At 40.5% G+C, this 18,990-nt stretch overlaps 1 protein-coding gene across 5 annotated transcripts in view; it reads left to right on the forward strand.

Annotated features, from left to right (window-relative positions):
- The window catches only part of lrch1 (leucine-rich repeats and calponin homology (CH) domain containing 1), a 60,519-nt gene that overhangs the window by 20,128 nt on the left and 21,401 nt on the right, over nt 1-18,990 (forward strand). For 4 of the 5 annotated variants that reach the window (XM_031873271.1, XM_031873272.1, XM_031873268.1 and 1 more), the window contains exons 3-13: nt 3,903-4,029; nt 4,215-4,320; nt 8,392-8,528; nt 9,929-10,059; nt 13,133-13,220; nt 14,161-14,266; nt 14,897-15,012; nt 16,249-16,319; nt 16,587-16,673; nt 16,930-17,007; nt 17,212-17,248. In XM_031873271.1, coding sequence (XP_031729131.1) covers nt 3,903-4,029; nt 4,215-4,320; nt 8,392-8,528; nt 9,929-10,059; nt 13,133-13,220; nt 14,161-14,266; nt 14,897-15,012; nt 16,249-16,319; nt 16,587-16,673; nt 16,930-17,007; nt 17,212-17,248 — 1,084 coding nt within the window. The remainder of the gene's footprint in view (nt 1-3,902; nt 4,030-4,214; nt 4,321-8,391; nt 8,529-9,928; nt 10,060-13,132; nt 13,221-14,160; nt 14,267-14,896; nt 15,013-16,248; nt 16,320-16,586; nt 16,674-16,929; nt 17,008-17,211; nt 17,249-18,990) is intronic. The other variant, XM_031873269.1, reaches the window with a different exon arrangement.

The raw sequence follows: 18,990 nt of genomic DNA on the forward strand, positions 1-18,990 counted from the left end.
GTGTGTGTGTGTGTGTGTGTGTGTGTGTGTGTGTGTGTGTGTGTGTGGCTGCTATCTGAGCACACCACCGGAGCGCGTGTTATTGTCCTTTTAATGTCAGCAGACTGTGTTTTGTCTGCCGGCTTACTGTCACAACGCTTTCACTGTTTCAACTAGGTGACTCACTGCAGGTGTGTGTGTCTGCGTGTGTGTGTCTGTTGTACCATCGATGCTGAAGGGGGAACTGTGTCCACACACAAAACTGGTGTTCAGTGGACTGTTAGTTAAATTAAAAAGTCTCTCTCTTTCACACACACACACACACACACACACACTGTGCTGCACTCTCTCAGATTGTGTTTAAAGGTCAAGGTGCTGCTGTCCCCACGCTGTCATCTCTGTGAGACTCTCACTGCTCCTTAAATTCAATCACAACATAAAACATCTATTTGACTTCTGGTTATATTTTTCTTTGAGCTTTGATCTGATAATCTCATGCATTTACTATTTATCCTAATGTTTACATATAGAGTTGAAATGATGAATCGATTAATCAACATTCTCTGGTTCCTTCTGCTCATCTGTGTTTAAACTGAGTTTTGGGTTGTTTGGAGACATTCAAAGACTTCTCCTTGAACTTTAGGAATTAATGATTGACATTTCACACTTTATTGACCAAACTATTAATCTAGAAAATAATCGATAAAAAAATAATCCTAAATTGCAGTCATATTTACATAGTTTGAGCTTCTCTGATGTGAAGATTTTCTGCTTTTCGCAATCATATATTATTGTTACATGAATATCTTTGGGTTTTGGATTAATACATGTTTGAGGGCATCACAAAGGGAAATGATAATGTGTTTTCTCCACATTCTTTAGGCTGAATGGTTCACTGGTTGGTTTAATTGGTTTATTGGAAATCTAATCTAGGAAATACTTGATACGATAATAATTAGCTGCAGCTCTAAAGATAAAACTAAATGAATATCGACTCAAGTAACCAAAGATAGATATCAGGAATATTAATATTAATTATGATAATAAAGATAGATTGTATCGCACCTTTCGTGCAAATGATGCCTAGTAAAGCCTGAAGTGTTTTACTAAACAGAATTAGAAACAAATGTTAAAACGTATGAAAACTACACAATAAAAACATCACGAAAATAATAAACATTTAAATATAAATAGCAAGTGTAAGAGGTGACAAGGTTGGATAACTCCAAAATATATACGAAAGATTGAAAATATAGATCTTTAAGAAAAGATGTTAAAAATGACACACACACACACTCAATCAACACGCACACACACTCTTTCCAGTCATGCTGCTATCACTGAGTAAATTAGTAATTTAATGAATGATTAATTTAATTAGGTTTTTAAATGATCTGGTGTGAGAACAACCAGCAGGCGTGAAACACTTGTGTGTCTCTGTGTGTGTGTGTGTGTGTGTGTGTGTGTGTGTGATGTCTAATATTCATAACCACTGTAGTGAGAGAGTCTTTATATCTCGCCACAGAAAGAAGGGCTGGTCACATTTGTGATGAAATGTGGTTCACACATTCATCTCCCTCAGGATGAACTGTAATAATTTTGGTGATCCTCTAACATTTCATCCAGCGCCATCATCAGATCAACATTTGGTACTATAATACTTTGGTTTATGACCAGATATCTGCTGAACTACTGACATCAGCCTCAGCTGTACTTTCTGTTTACTGCTGACCAGCATGCTAACACACTAAAATAAGATGTTGAACACGGTAAACATTATACCTGCTAAACATTAGCATGTTAGCGTTGTCATTATTAACGTATTAGCATTAAACTCACAGCTCAGCTGTACGGCCTCACAGAGCTGCTGGCAGACTGTCGACTCTTAAGTCTTGTTATTTTCTCCATTGCCTCCTAAAATGTGTGTGAACAGCTGCACAAAGTCACTTATATGTTTCCTGAATGTTATTTTCAGAGCTGAGTCAGAGGGGGTTTCACAGTCTTGTGATGAATGTGTGAGTGTGTGTGTATGTGTTAATGTGTATAATGTGTGCTCGTGTTTCTCTTTTATTGGTCAGAGAATAAAGACGCCGTTTGCTTTTCTCAGTGAGATTTATTATACAGAACGCCCAAAGTGCCTTTAAGTGGAAAAAAGAGACACTATTTCAAGAGGAGTTATTTTGGACATAGTTGAGTAAAATGATATTAATTTATTATCAAGTTTTCAGTGACGTTAACACCAAGCTGCTTTAAAAGTGTGTTTTGCTGAACTACAACAGGAATCCAACAAAGAAACCGGAGGTGGATGCATCACGCTCTGACCTATCAAACAGCCTCCTGAAGGAAAAGTGATGACGCCCCTTGTTGTTGTTATTATCAGGGTTTCTTGTTGTTTTTGGATGTTTCTGGCGTTTCACACCTTCCTCTTACAAGTGCAATTTGAAGCTGAAACTTCACTCAAAGCAGAAGTGTGTGGCTTGTAGAGGAAGCGTCAGGCGAGAGCTGTTTATATGCAGCCGAGAGGATGAGTCCACGGAAGGAAGGTTAACTTTAGTTTAGCCCTCCAGATGCAGACATGTGACAATCTGTGATAAAATACAGTAGACGTACAGTAGAAGTAAAAGTCTATTTTCTCTACCGTGCATAGTTGCAGCATTAGTGCTGAAAGTGATCCGTGTTCCTGTCGTCGTTACAAAAATAAACAGAAATCTTCTGCCTTCCATCAGACCTTCCTTTGTAACATCAAAGTAAGAATTTGGCCTAAAAATAGTCCTACATCCTGAGCCCGTCAGCAGGATCGGGATCAAGTCTGGTGCAGGCAATTTTATTTTTCATGAAGTTAGATTCATTCTGTGTCCTTTGTTTGTTTGCTCTCAGTACGACAGCTGTCAGGTGAGTGAGAGTCTGATTGTCGTCTAAAGCCGGGTTCAGACGACACAGTATGAAATGAAAAACACATTTTCACAGTTTTAATCCCGTGTCCTTGTGTCAAAAATCTCATGAAATCCTTATTTTCTTCTTCTGTCGAATGGTTTTAAATGGTCGAGGCCTCATCCTGCTCTCAGGTAGAATTTGGAGATACAATCAAACCCATCAAATGAGCCTTTGGGCGAGCAGCTAGCCACACCGGTCATATTAAACTGCAATTCACCGTCTGTGGATCGTAGTAGCTCACTAAGCAATATGGAGACGTAGAAAGAAACGGGTTTCGATATCTGGATGTTGACTTTTGTTTTCATTTCAAATACGATGCGACTGAGGGTCTACGTCACTCAAGGGAAGACTTTCACCCGGCTCTGTGTCACTGCAGCGCTACATGCTACTAACACCAGTTTTAAATTCGTATTCTAAACAACATATCTTTAAAGTTCTGAGATTTAGACCATCTGATACCCGGTTGTATCATAAGTATGTCTGTCTGCATATTTGCACGCACACACACACGCACACACGTACAAACGTGGAGCAAAAGTGTTGTTGATGTGAGTTAATATTTATATTTTCCCCCGTGAGGCTTTCTGTTGTCTCTGTGTTACCAAACAAACAGCAGTGAATGTGAAATCACATTATAGAACACGTTCATTTCATAATGCGTTCACGGCTCACGTCTCTTCATTTCATTTTTAATGCAGCGTTGAAGGATTTGGTGTTAAAATATTCATATGTACGGGTTCTGCTTTCTCATTCATTTTCTTCCTTTTGTCTTTGAAACAGTCGGTTTTTAGTTGCCGTTAGAATTTGCTGTTTTGCTGAATTGTTTATTTGTTTCTTCAAAAAGAACACTGACAGTTTAAAAACGCTCATGTAAAAGTGCCACGCTTACCTTGATGGTTAGTTTTGCTAAAAATAAGTGTTTTTTTTAAATAGTTTGTTGAAGAGTGTGCTCTAAATGAAGTCACATGATGGTGATGTTTGTGTTGCAGTCGTAACCAGCTGGGTTTTCTGCCGGCCTGTCTGTGCGGTTTACCTCTGAGAGTCCTCAACGCCAGCAACAACAAGCTGGTCAGCCTGCCAGAGACCATCGGACAGCTGCACGGCCTCATGGAGCTGGTGAGACTCTTTGTACTCTCTCTGTATATTGAGTGTGCGATTGTATTAAAAGTGCTTAATTCAATACTCGGAGGTCTATTGCCTCCACACGGCTCTCAACATCAGTCAGTAGGACTTAAAATCTACCAACATATTTCTGTGAATGATAAAGTTTGTCATGAGTTGTGTTTTATGTTTTTCTGCAGGACATCAGCTGCAACGAGATCACGGCTCTTCCTCGCCACATCAGTAGACTCAAAGCTTTACGGGAACTAAACGTTCGCCGAAACCTTCTCTGCGTTCTGCCAGAAGGTGAGTTGGTGACAGAAGCGCCTCTTTCTCCGGGTTAAGTTTTGCCCAAATTCTCCTTTTTTGTTGTTTATGTCTAAAACTTAATGAAGTGCCTTGTCCTTTTGGGTGATTGTGGACAGCGGAGACCTAAACAGTTGGTGAAGTTTGGTTGCAAAAGATTTAGTTTACTTTCTGTGTGCGTGTGTGTGTGTGTGTGTGGGTGTGGGTGTGTTTGTATCTTACAGAAGAGGGTCGTGCACTTCTAGAAGGCAGTTTGAAACCCTGCTATTACTTGTATTGATTGTTGAAGAGTGGCTCGAACAATTCCTTCTGTATATAAGAAGTGGAGGTGCATTTGAGACCACAGAGTCCTCTGTATGCACTGCCACACCCTTAACAGTCCCCAAAATATACTTAACCCTCAGTGTGACCGAAGAACAACCTCCATTCTTCCCCAAATAAGTCAGTGACACGGAGAACAGTTAGACACACTCTGTCTGCTGATAGACCAACTGGAACAAGTGTGTGTTGAGACTTGAATCGTTCTTGCTGGTTTCAGTATATGGTACCAAGATCTGTTGAGGATCCAACCTCTGACGATTTGGGTTAGAAAGTAGTAAAAACAAATGTCCAAAGCTTCCCAGAGTCCAATGTGAAGTGTTCAGATGTCTTGTTTTGTCCAAAAAATGGTCCAGCCATCAAATATATTAAGTTTAAAAAGTATCAGAATAAAGAAACCAGAAGATATTCATCTAAGAAGACTATCATTTTGGTGTTTTGCTAAAAAACAAACAATTAATTGATTCATAAGAAAGTTTCTGATTTAAGTTCTGATTGTTTCATTTACCTCAAAGGGCTTTGTTTGAATCATTGTCATGCTGGTAACATTTCCACGGATATAAAACAGAAATATTGCAGAAAAGGAAGATATTTTGATGATTCATCCGTCTATTCCTGCACCTCGACTCGTCCGGCCTGTTTGGATTTATTGCTGTGTTTCCCTGTCTTGACGTACGCTTGTCCCTCACTATTATGACCGTCTCCCGGGTTGATTGACGAGCTTTGATCTGGCTGAGCGGCTCGATGCGACAGGGAGGCTTGGACCGAGCAGACTGGACGGCAGCCTGACGAAGGGAGGGATGTTGTCTTTGATTTAATATCTTTTGAACTTTTACAGACTTCATTGGTGCACTGAGAACCCCAGAGAAAAGACCACCATGACTGTTTTTATTTGTTAAAAGTCTGCCAAGCTTCGGGAGGGTATCTGAAGATCAGATCGGCAGACCTGATGGAAAAATTATCCTCGAAGCCAGAAACATCAACAAGTGGTGGCAGAAGGATTGAGATCCTTTACTTCAGTAAAGTGTTTATCATATAATACAAGCCAGGATGTATTTTTATCCTGTAACCTGGTGTGGGCGCTCCCTCCATTATGGCAGCTCAGCGGACACTATTACCACCTTAAAAGAGGTTTTAATTATGAGCCGCTGTCAGCAAGAGTCTGTAATGATCTCTGTGCCATGATTGATGGGCTCGTCGGTCAGGCTGCAGGAGAGGACTCCCTCAATGGTTTCTTCTTCCCACAAATCCAAACATCAGTCTGTTCCGTTTGTATGAGGATTCATTTAAACACACACACACACACAAACTTGTAAATACACATCCAGCAAACTGGAGTTTATTTAAAGAGTGCCTGAAACAACCAGGAATGAAAACCTCAATATGTTTTACGTCAAAGAAGGGAAACAGTTACACATTTAAGGAATACTAAAACTATTAAATCTGCCAATTTCATTTAATTCATCATTTAGTTTTGTCCTGTGTTGATTGTGAGGGACAGATGTAAACCTCCAACTGCGTTAGTAGCAACAGATTTGGTTTATTTGGCCATAATTTGCCAAATTTAGGCAAATGTGTGGGTGTTCTCAAACATGCTCATGTCTGTTTATGCACAATGAGTGGTTTGATCATTTTTCATGTTTCAGAAAAAGAAGCAAAAGCTGACAGAGACGGACACCTCAGCATGTGTTTCTTCTTCTACTGTAGACAAAACATCCTCGTGTCCGCTGCCGCTCATTGTTCCAGGAAACTCTGCCAGAAACATACAAACATAAAAACATGAAGTAAAGACGGGGACGTGGTTACATGACAGTCCTTTAAAACCACCATGTTCCATGTGGATCACAAGAGACAATTTCATTCGTTCTGAAGAAGAAAATGGGTGGCAGCAATCAAATGTCAGATTTACTGCTGCTGCATTAACGATAGCATCTCGTCACGTCCTCTTGAATATATTCACATGAAGCCGTTTATACAAACACACACTCAATGTGTGTGTTTGTTACTTACATTTGAAATAGTTTGGGCCCCAAAAAAAGAAGAATTGACTGATTCAGACGTACATTTAGTTTAGTTGTGTCCACAGTGTTTCACGACGACCGGAGAGAATACTTTGAACTTTGATTTTGAATTCGTTTTTTTAGAAAAGCACAAGTGAGCCTTTGTTATTAATGAACCACAACGGTGCAATTTGGCACTAAATATATTTATTTATTCATTTATTTTAGCATATTATAGGAATAATACATGTTGAGTGAGTCTGTTTTTCTCTGGGCCCTCTGCAGTCTACTCTGGTTAGATTGGATGCGTTTAAACTATGATTTATTCCAATGTTGCTAACCCTGCACTAACCTTCTTATTTCTATTGTGAAGTTTGATTCATAGTTTTGCTAAACCAACAAAGCCAGTTAATGTCAGCTTGTCAGCTTGTCAGCCATCTGACTGTGATCAAGCTCTCGTGGCAGGAGATTCCAACCTTTTGAACAGTTGTGTGTATGAAAACACATACTTTCTCTGTCGGCCTCACGGGTTGGTGGTGTCTCTCCACCCGGCCTCACCGGGTCACTGCGGGTCACTGCACACAGGATTATTTTTATCACTCTTGAAGAGAAGATCAGAGAGAGCTCAGAGGGTTCATGAGGGTCGGGTCTCTCTGTCACTGAGTCAGCAGCACGTTAGTAAACCGTGCACTCGCTGAATCATGCACCGTCTCACCACGGAATTTGAAATTTAATTTCATTGTCTGTCCCAATGAAAGTGATGCAATGTGTGTCAAAAATCTTCTTTTCTAAGTCGTAAACTCTCAAGCATGATACAAAGACACTTTTCTAATTTGAAAATCTTAAAGTTTTGTCGATAAATGTCCATAAATCTGCTTGGAAATCCTAGAAAAATTTGCCAAAATGTTTGCAGTATAGAGGCTCAAGATGGAGCCCACTGATAATTTACTGAAAATCTGGCAACATTATACCTTCTGCTTGCATCCTGCAAAGCATTGTGGGAACTGTAGTTACCTTTATCCTTTCATGCACAGAGTGCAGCTCACATGCAAACTGATGCTTTACTAATACATAATTATAACATTTCCTGTTTCTATGCTAAGCTAACTGGCTGCTGGGGAATACCGGAAAGTGTATTTCTCAAAAAGTCCAACTGTTCCTTTAAAGGTCCTTTTTCATGACTTCCTACTAAAGGAAGCCTGAGGTCACATTTGAAGATGTCTCTCCAGTATCACATGAAACATCTCTGGCTCTACATGTTACAAAGAGAAACGATCACAAACCACCTCTGAATATTACAACAGCTGCATTGTTCTGTGTGAGGGGAAACATGTCTGCGGTCTGAGACGTGTGTGTGTGTGTGTGTGTGTGTGTGTGTAACAGGATTGTAACTCTTACTAAACATAGCTTCTTGTATATGTTTCATTAATTCTGACTCCCTGACTGTTTTAAAGTAAGTAAGAATAAGATTCTTGTACTCAACTGCTATGACTTACATGGTAGAATCCTCACCATGAATTGACGCACTGGACCCACAATCTGTACAGTGTGTCCAGCTTCGTTCCTCAAGCTTTGTGATACCAGATTCCCGAATATAACTGAGTACAACACTGTGAATTACCTCAAAAACTGTGTCAGAATTGAATCTGAAGTAAATCTAATCTAAGAGCTCACATAAAGGAGACGAAGGTGTTTACCTAACTGATGTATATGTGTGTGTGTGTGTGTGTGTGTGTGTGTGTTCTTCCTGCAGACTTGGCTGCCCTTCCTCTGGTGAAGTTTGACTTCTCCTGTAACAAGGTGTCGACCATCCCGGTGTGTTACAGGAAGATGAAACAGCTCCAGTGCCTCCAGTTAGAAAACAACCCCCTTCAAAGTCCACCTGCACAGGTAGACACACACACACACACACACACACACACACATGTTTGTTCCATTTCCCTGTTTTGTTTCTCAGATTCTTGTTGCTGTTGATTCACTCAGCCTTCCATATATTTCTAAAAACGTGGAAACACACGTCCAAATGTATGAGGAGGTCATGTGACCTTACATGGCCACACCCACCACAGATGTCGGATATAAAAGAGCATCAACTCACGAGCTCACTGTGTGGTGCAGCAGCAGCTCAATGTTTCTATGGTGGAAAACTCTGATGCTGATGATGCAAATAATGAATTAAGTCACATTATTTTTTTATTACATATTGACAACTTGTGTTATGAAATCATGTTGTTATAAACACATGATGACAGAATGATCATATATTCAGTGGATGTTTGTCAGAAGAGATTCCTCCAGCTCTGTCAGACCTTCAGATGTACATTAGATTATAATACTGATATTTGATGAAATGCAGATAGAGATCACCAGCAGCAGACGTCTATCTACACAACAACTGGTGTAGCCGGGAAGTTAAGAGGCAAAATAACCGAGCGCTTCCTTGTTGCTGAAATGAATAATGTCAATAGAAACGAGTGTCAGCTGTCACGTCTTCTCACTGGAAACTTATTGTATGTCTGATGTAACACTCGTGGAACCCTTTTCATTGTTCTTATGTGGGATCTGGCACACATTCGTCATATTGAGTGTGTTTGCGTGCGCTACTATTACTATCCCGGTTTTGAGTCTTATCCTGCTTTTGATCTTATACGATGTTTACATGAAACATGAGAAATCCGGTTATTCAACTCTCTGTAAACGTGATCATAACAGCATTCTGGTTCCTGATCGTCTGCCTGCAGTTGTCTCTTGATCTATCACCATCTCGGTCACGATGTTTTGTACTGACAGAGAATCGTCAGAAACATGACTCAGGTGTTTTAATGCCACAGTATTCCGGTTTCTATCCGAGTACTCCGGGTAGCTTATCCAGTTTTCAAAAACAAGGAAGTGATGTTTACATGTGCAACACATAACCGGGATATTAGTGCACCTGTGAACACTGTTATTAATACATCGATATGAGAAATATAGTTGTAATTGTAAAACTTGATATTAACCATGTCATGCATGCACCCGTGGGATGGGAATCGCATGAAAACGTATGATTTGTTTAGCAGGTAATCTGCAGCACCGATTAATCATGCACTGCATCACAGCTTTATAGAGAGCTGATATGAAACTGTGTGCACCAGCCTGCATCGTCTCAGAGACAAAAGACACTCTGTGAATGTTAAACATCGGCTGCTCCCAGAGTTCAGTGACTCAGCGGTTAGGTTGATGTCTGAGTGAGAACAAGTTGAGACTGTAGAAGAAGAGGAAATAAGTTTAATCTTTCTTTTCCTTTTCAGATCTGTATAAAAGGAAAAGTTCACATATTCAAGTATCTGAGCATCGAGGCGTGTCGCAGTGAGAAGATGCCCGACTCTCTGTACCTGCCTGTCATAGAGCGACTCAGCCTATCACGGCCCACCACCGGCAGGTCAGTTACTGCGGCAACTTCAATATCCCCAAATGGGAAGGCACCGTCTCCTCCCTCTCTCCCGCATCAGTGCTGCGGTGGTTCCTTCTCTTGTTTTTTTTTTTTTTTGTGTATCAATTGCTCAACCATTAAAATTTAATGGGAGCCCTGTGGAAGTCAGTTATAGCACACATAAGACTAATTGCCTCATCAGGCTTTGAGCCCTCAAGCTAATGAAACAAGAGCTCCATTCAAAAATGTTCACGGTCAAAAAGAGCAGCTGCAGAGTAAACACACACCGAGATGATTGCTGTGACTTTCACACAGTGTTGATGAAGCAAATCCTTCAAAACAAATGTTTACTTCACGTACATTATCTAAAAGCTGAAACGATCTATTTTGTGGCGTTCAGAGTTCAACAAGTAGAGATCCAGTTCATTGTCTGCATAGACGATGTAAAGTGACTTAGTGTCAGACTAACAAATACAATATAACATGTTCATTTGTGAACATTAGAGGTGCTGGTAGGTGGATTTAGACAAACCAGGCTAGCTGTTTCCCTCTGTTTCCAATCTTTATGCTAAGCTAACATGACGCGAGTGGTGTATCAGTAAGAAAGCAGAGAAACTTACTTCCCAAAGCATCAAAAGTGTCTCTTCAAGTCATCAACAATTCCCAGGTTGCATGACTATGTGTCACAGTGGTGACATGGTCATAAATTGACCATCTTTGCTCCAAACGTTTGCCAATTCTGTGTTAAACGCCGTCAGTTCTTCTGATATGTTTCATCATATCAAAGCTGTTTATTTAGTTTGGTTTTAATGACAGTACACTATGTGGAGGGATGCTGAGTGCCTCTGATCCAAGTGTCCTCAGTTTCTCCGGCTGGAGCCAAATCCTCTATTAGTCAGCTGAAAGTGATCCGTCCTCTGACTCCCTGCTGGGTCGCACTGACAGACTGTCTGCCATCAGAGATTTAGGTCTTAATCACACTGGTGGATGATGTATTATTTCTGATTGCTGGATGGAGGAATAAAGGAAGACAGAAAATGTGGAGGGAATGAGAAGGAAATGAAGGAATAAAACAAACAAAAGGAACAAAGTCAGCATTAGGAACCGAGTAATGAAGTGAATCCAGCTGATTGAGCAAAGTAAGAGCCGGGGGAAAGTGGCTTTACAGAAAAATGTAGAAGCACAACAGTTGGGATATTGTCTGTAATATTATCATCTAAGCAAGAGCTCCTTAGGCATTTGGAGTCCACAAGAACATCATAAAAAGACTGACGCAGGCCGGTTGACGGAGGTGGGGTTAACGGGGAAGTAAAGGATTGTAAGATTGAGGGAAAGAAGGAATGAAGGAAGGAGGAAATAGGCCTTTTCATAGATGACAGAAGAGAGGAAGAAATAATGCATGAGTTGAACCAAATGGAGCACAGAAAGAAAAGAAGCATTATCCAGCTGAAACTGAGCCTGAGCTCTCAGAGGATGTTGAGCTCTGTAATGTCCGCCCACACAGAACACTCCCAACACGTGGGCAGGAAAAATGGTTGCTATTCTCTAGGAGAGCGAGCACGCACGCACGCACGCACGCACACTCTCCATATACACATCCTTTTTGCTTTTATTTTCTGTCTTTCTCCTCTCTCTCTCTCTGTCTCCATTATTCAGTCTTTTTCTGTGGTTTCAGGATGTGTTCTTTTTATTTCCTCTCTCCTCTTCCTTTATTTATTTTCTTGCTTTTTGCTTATTTATCCCTACTTGCCCTTCTATTTTTCTTGCTGTCTTTATTCTTCTTCCTTTTAATATTTATCTTCTTCCCGTTATAGTTGTCTTGCTCTATTTCTTTCTGTTTTGATTCATGTTGAATTTCTTTAAATTCTCCATCTTTCTGTTTGACTTTGGTTAAGTGTGGTCAGTTGCCCTCAGTAGACTTTCTGTGACTTTTGAAATGTGATGCCAAGCGAGTGGTTTTTTTTTGACCACATCGAAGACTAATAATAATATAGTTGAGTAAGACGTAGTTTCTCTCTTTCTCTCATTATACTACAGAGGAAGCTGAGAACAGATTGATGCTATTTTTAAAACTTCATTAATTCAGAGACGGTGAAACTCTGTGAATCTCAGTTTGCAGTCGACCAGGATGAAGGAAGAGCGTGTCTCTCTCTCTCATTATATCTGAATGTTTTGGCATTTAAACAAAGATCATCAATGTACAATCAGTTTTGTGTTTTTAACTAGCATGACGATCAGGTCAGAGGTCACAGAGGGACTTGCGAGCCTTATTGTGACCAGTTATGTTTATTATGAAACATCTCTGTGTCTGTAGATCACGTAGAAATTAATTGAATCCGTTCAAATGAGCCAGTAGACGAGAGGAGGGTGGATGTTGTTCACAGGTGGTTCATTTATTACGTGTGTGCCTGTGTGTGTCTGTGTGTGCATGCATGTGCAATTACAGCACACATTACTACTCAGTTGCTTAGACACTGCCACGGGAGCTGTGTTCACACAGCAGCTGAAAGTCTCAGATTTTATTTTTTTTTAATTCATCGTGAAGAGAAATTAAATCATTTTTTCCAATTCTTATCTAGTCGATGCGAGCGACATAAACAATATAATTGTATAAGTGTTAATGACCTAAAGTATCAGCATTTAATAAAGCACACTGTAAACCTTTTACACTCGGATTCACAAGGTTTATTTTAATTAATTCATAAATGTATGTTTCATTTATTTATTTAAATAGATTTCCTGTTTGCATCTTAAACAAATCACTTGGAAACACACCGTGTTTCTCTTCTTCTTTTTTTTGTCCATGTTCTTCTTTAGTCGCACTGAGAAACATGATGTGAGCAGTCGGCAGTAAAACAAATCCAATCTGAGCAGGAAGTCAGAAACAGTGTGAACAAAGCCTGAGAGAGGGGGGGGGGGGAAGGAAGAGAGACTGTGCTTTCTCTCTGTCTCTCTCTCTCTCTCTCTCTCTCTCTCTCTCTCTGTTTCACTTTACCTCACATGCTCTTCATCCCCCCCTCTCACACACACACCTCATTTGCGTATCTGTGTCAGGTGTGTGACCTGTGTTGTGTGTCTGCAGTGTGGAGGACATGGAGCAGCAGAAGAAGCAGGATAGCGACTCAGGAGTCGGCAGCGACAACGGAGACAAGAGGCTGTCTGCTACTGAGGTACTGAGAGTGTGTGTGTGTGTGTGTGTGTGTGTGTGTGTGTGTCTCTGTACCTTATGTGTGATGGTGTCTATATGCTTTTAATCGGTTTGTGTTCTGGCATATGTATTACATCATTTCTTTACACAGAAGACTCCACCTGTCAGCGCATTGACATGAAAGCTTAATTATTTTACAGGTCACTGTTATAACGCTGTACCTTTTTGATTTATTCTTTAATCCTTCTATAGACTTCTGTACTGACGGTATTTGTTAAACCTGCTAAATTTTATCATCAACAAACTTTCACAAAACGTTCTGTCATTTAAATCAACATCCTGTAAATAGACTATTAACCACATTGTTTCTATTAAAAGTAACATTTTGAACCAGATGTTTTACGGAGTAAAATCATATTTCTTATCTCTTGAATAAAATGCAACTGGAGCTGCAGAAAAAAATGCAGCAGAAAAGCCCATTTTTCTTTGTAATACACCAACAACTAAGAACAAACAGAAGATCTGAAAGCATCGGTTGCCTCGTGCATTAGTCTTTATTTTTAAATGGCTGCAGAGAAATCATCTGATAAATAAACAGTTTAACGGGCGTGGTGTTCAGGTGATCTGCAGGTTTTTTCACTCATTTGTATCAGTAACTGTTTTGCTAGAAGGTTGATTGGAAATGCAACGATTAGTTTTATCATTGATGGATCTGACAATAATACATTGATCCTATAAAATGTAAAAAAAAAAAAAAATGTAGATAAATGCATAAATGTCATAGTTTCCCCACGGACTAAGGAAATATCTTAAAATCTCTCCTTTTTTCCGACTAACAGTCCGAAACCCCAAACATTCAGTTCACAACATTATCACATTATAGATGCAGGAACCAGAGAATGATTGAAATATCTTAAAACTATTCATCGATTATTTCTGTTGTTCTTTCATTTGTGTTGCAGCCGTCAGATGAAGACAGTCTGAGTCTCAACATACCGATGAGCCACATCACAGAGGAGGAGGGAATCAGTAAAGACGACTCGAGTGAACACATCAGCTCCCTGACAGGTACACACACACACACACACACACACACACACACACACACACACACACCTTTGACCGGCAAAGTTCCATTTTACTTACAGTGAAAAACACAAAACCAGCAAATGGAAACAGAGAGAATGTGTTTGCCCTTTTGTTTGACGAATGACATTGTTCTTGACTGACTTAATAAACTGATCATCAATTATTTTGTTGATTATTTTCCGTCAGCTGATGTAGCTTTTCGTCCTCTAACAACCATAAGCTGTTAGCGCTTCAACGTGCAGAGTGTGTGTGAGTATCTGGGCTGTTGAAGTCTATTAGAGAACAGCAGCAGCTCCCCAGGTAACAGTTTAAATAGACTTCAATCAGCCTTCAATCAGGTCAGAGCTGATGGAAGGCCAACTTTACTGAACTGAGATGAGGGAATAGACGAGTTGTCTGGGTTATTTGCAAACTCTTAACAGTGCAGATAAAGCTTGTCAATGTTTCACCAAAAATATTCAAACTGTAGCAAGTTTTTATTTAGCAGAAACTGTTATGTACTACATAAGGCACTATATTTACTGTCCGCCATTTTACTGTAGAGTCCAAACCCTACCACTCCGCCGCGTTTGTTCAGGGCTCTCACAGCTGATGTTTCCTTTATTCCAGCAGACCCAAACTCCGACTCAGTCCGTCTGATTGAGGAGAGCCCTACGGAAGCCCTGAAGGACCAGTTCAGCTACAGAGACTCTGCTCTCAGCACTCGCTTCGTCAACTACATCAAGGCAAGATCTCATGTTGTGCTGTTTCTCCTCACTCAGTTTGTTATTAAAGATTGATGCAGCGAGTGGTTCTCTTCATGAGTAACGACACACTCAGAGTGAAGTGGAGTTATATAAAACTGCTCTACTTCGACTGCTCCTGAAGTCTGTGCTTTGTTCTAATGGAGCCTAAACTGTCACTTTATGTCAGTCATTTACTTGTAGAGTTAAAAGTCGCTGCCAGCCCGACAGTTAGAGAGACTGTCCTGTTATAGCAGGTTACGTCACACTGAGCCTGTGAGTCACTGTGGAGACTCGGCTGTGACCAAATAAGGTCTAAACTTAAAACAAAGTGGACAACACAAAGAGCTGTGCAGCCCTGCGATGAATCATTCAGGTTAGCCAAGTGTTGAAGTTCAGTAACTTTATGCTTATAAAGTGGTCAGTAGTTTAACTATGACGACGTCGCTAAAGCTAAAGCGTCGTCTTCGTGCCAAAACCGAACTTAAACCATCGCTGTGATCAGTCAGAAAACAGATACGATGCAGTTCAGCTAATAGTTGGCATCCGTGTGCCGTTCAAGAGGGGCATGGACAAACCAATTATGTTGTCGTTGAATTTGGAGGACTTGTTGAAACGCTTCAGTACTTCCAAGTATTAAAAACGGACTGTCATCGAGTGAGTTATTCAGCTGATATCATCATATATACAATACATCTGATGAGTCAAGAAACACGATTAGTCACACGATCTGAGACGTTGGTCTGTCGCAGACTTCCATCACAGTTCATGCACCCACTTACTGCTTTAATGTTTAATCTAGTGTAATTACTGTAGTTGTGTGCACTCAGTTTCCTTTTGACCTCCAGATAAAGTAGTTTATATAATCTGGATGAATGTTTCAAACCTGTCCCATCAGCTGACTGCTTGTGTTTCTAAACCCATGTCCTGTGACTGTTGACAAAACTGCAGAAATAAGACTTGGCTAATAACTAAGTGATAACAAATAGTGGTCCAGCTTTATCCCAGTTAACCCATCCGTCCCACTATAAGAAACAAGTGGAGACTGGAGGATGGAAGGAACTGATTAAAGAGAGGAAGAGGTTGTTGAGTTTGTGTACCAGGGGATAACGGTAATGTCTCTGAATTTTTGGCCAATGGCTGAATGAGTCTGTGGACCATGTGACAGCTGCAGCTGGTGCTGATGTAGATGTGTGTGTGTGTGTGTGTGTGTGTGTGTGTGTGTGTGTGTGTGTGTAGGGTCGGACAGCAGCAGACTTCGACGAGCCCCTCCGGATAGAGGAAGACTCGCACTGGCCAACACAACAAATGTAAGTTCATCTATTTGTTTTTCTTATGCTAACCTTCGGTTCCTTCTGTGTGATCGAGGGCTTTTCTAATTATTGTTGAGTACAACATAACAATGGAACAATACATTAATGTAAAGAGAAACAAATAATACAGCTTCAGCATTGAAGGCAAGTTAAACTGGTATCTGTATGTTGTTTATTTTATATTCTATTGAGTTCATATAGGATATTCAGGCAGACTGACTTGTAACTGTGATTGTAAGATATTACTTGTGTTTTGGGTCACAGGTCAAAGGTAAAAGGGGGCACAGAGCTCCACATTGACATGATCAACCAGCTGAAGGAGGCTGTGGAGCTGCTGCAGGACCCCAGCAGGTGAGAGCCGACACAACGCCTGAGAATCACAACATCACGGAGCTGGTTAGCCGTAATGATACCGAAACTGTGCCTGGTTCCACACTTTACTTTGCTGAGAATTAATACGGTTGGCTGCCTTTTATGTTTCCATGTCTCATTTAGCAGTTTGAATAACACTAGAACGTAGTACTAAAAGGAAAACACAGTGTAAAGTGTATAAGTATTTCTAAATCACATTCATTTATTTAATAATGTATTTCTTCTGTTTTATCAGAGTGAACACAGAGCAGGACGATCTGTCTGGAGTTCAGCTCTACCCGGTGGAGATGGTCACAGTGGAAGAGTCACTCAAGTAAGACTGTGTGTTAGATTATTTATTATTTATTTGGTATCAGGACACCTGAAAGGTAGTTCTGGTCAACAGTTTGACCACGTTTCAGTGTTTGAGGTGTGTTAAACTGATGTAATCACAGCAACATTGCTGACAGTAGCTACTAGTGAAACCAACCACGTGTTAACCCCCCCCCCCCCCCCCCCCCCCCCCCCCCTCCCCCAGTGGGCAGGACAGCGATGACGGCATCACCACACCGAAGGTACGGTGTGCAGAACTTTAAAACTCTCCTTAACTTTCAGTCGAGACACGGCACAAAACATGTTGTCATCAGCATACATGATGATATTTGAAACCTTACTGCAATGTGACAGCGAGTAACTAACTTCGGCCATGAGTTTGTTTTAAAAACTAAAGTTTCTAGTTCAACAATTTACAGAAAAACAATCGCAAGGACGTAAGATCACAAAGCCCTGGTGATTTACTTAAGCCCCTGTAATGACCTGACATGACAGTAAAGTACTGCTAAGTTCTGTCTTTGATGATATGACAAATGTTTTTATCCAGCTTGGTTGAGATAAATATTTGCAAATCTTTTTGAGGAGTTTATCGTGTTTGCATGAGTACAGATTGTAGCAGAAAATGGCACATCGATACTTTGAACATTAGCTTCAAGTCTTTCAAGTGTCAAGTTATTTATTGTCGAATGCACAAGAATTTCAGAGAAATATTAATCTATATATATATATATATAGAATTACAAATGTCCGTCACGATTTAGTAGAGTCCAAAGAAAAGCGGTCAGCGCTCTCTGTTTGTGTCTTTTTTTATGCTTCCACTGTGGGACGCCAAAGTTGGACATTTTGAAATGCTGCGCATAGTGGCTTTAAATTTAGTCACTATAATACATTTTCCTTGATAAGTTTACTCACGTTATTGAGATCAAGCACGTCGTTTTGTGTCTTTGTCCCTGTAAATTTAAGCCTATAAGTATGTAAGTAAAGTAGGAACTATTTAAGGTAATTTAAAGCCTAAACGTTTGATGCGTTCTGTAGCAGCACATGGAGGAGGAAGGTGGCTATGAGTTCCAGAAGAAGAGACAGATGATTCTAGAGAAGGCCAGGTTTGAGGCCCAGCTTGCATGCCGGGAGTATGAGTGGCATATGTCCATCAAGGTAATGGTAGCACCAGACCGCTGGATGTAGACGCTGTCCCACCTCTCAGAGTGAACTGTCCTCAGTCGTCCAGTGAACTGACCGTTTCCCTGTGTGTCTGTCTGCTGTGAGCGAATAAACCACACTGAGCTTTCACATGTGTCACATTTCACGTGGCAGCAGGTCACACATGTGAACAGGGTGAGAAGATGTTTATTTCTAAACGTTTCACCAGTCACTCCGTGTTCTTGAGAAACAACGAATTTGTTTGAATGAAGTCGATTTGGATGAAGTGGTGGCTGGTGAATTGAGTTTATTTTCTGTCTTGCATGTCGGTGTGTGAAGAGTTCATCTGCAGTGACTGATATGTGATATCAATCAGTGTCAGTCGACAAATAGAAATTTACAGAAGAGAAACAACGTGTTGATTAGGACAACAGGCTAGCTGTTTCCCCCAGCTTCCAGTCTTTATGCTAAACTAGTCTAATCTAGTCCTGATTCGTAATTAGAACACCGTCATGAGATAAATGTCAATCTCCTCATGTGGCGTTTGAAAAGAAAGCAAATAAGCCTTTTAAACCGACTTAACTCACCGCCCTCAAGCTGACAGTCTTCAGTGTTTTACAGAAACAAACTGAGTGAAGAGAGTGTAGGTTTAGAAACGAGGAGAACAACACGGCTTTGTTCCCCCAGACTGGTCTAACAATGCTCTGAAGTAAAACAGTGAACACACAGACAAAGTGTTTATCAGACTCGCAGAAAAAAACACACACAGCGGAGGATGTGAACCTACTGACTTGTACATTTAAACATCTCTTAGTTTGTTTTGGATAAAGGTTACGCCCCCCCC

Source organism: Anarrhichthys ocellatus, unplaced genomic scaffold (genome assembly GCF_004355925.1).
Source record: "Anarrhichthys ocellatus isolate YVR2014 unplaced genomic scaffold, GSC_Weel_1.0 scaffold71, whole genome shotgun sequence".
NCBI classification, from domain to species: Eukaryota; Metazoa; Chordata; class Actinopteri; order Perciformes; family Anarhichadidae; genus Anarrhichthys; species Anarrhichthys ocellatus.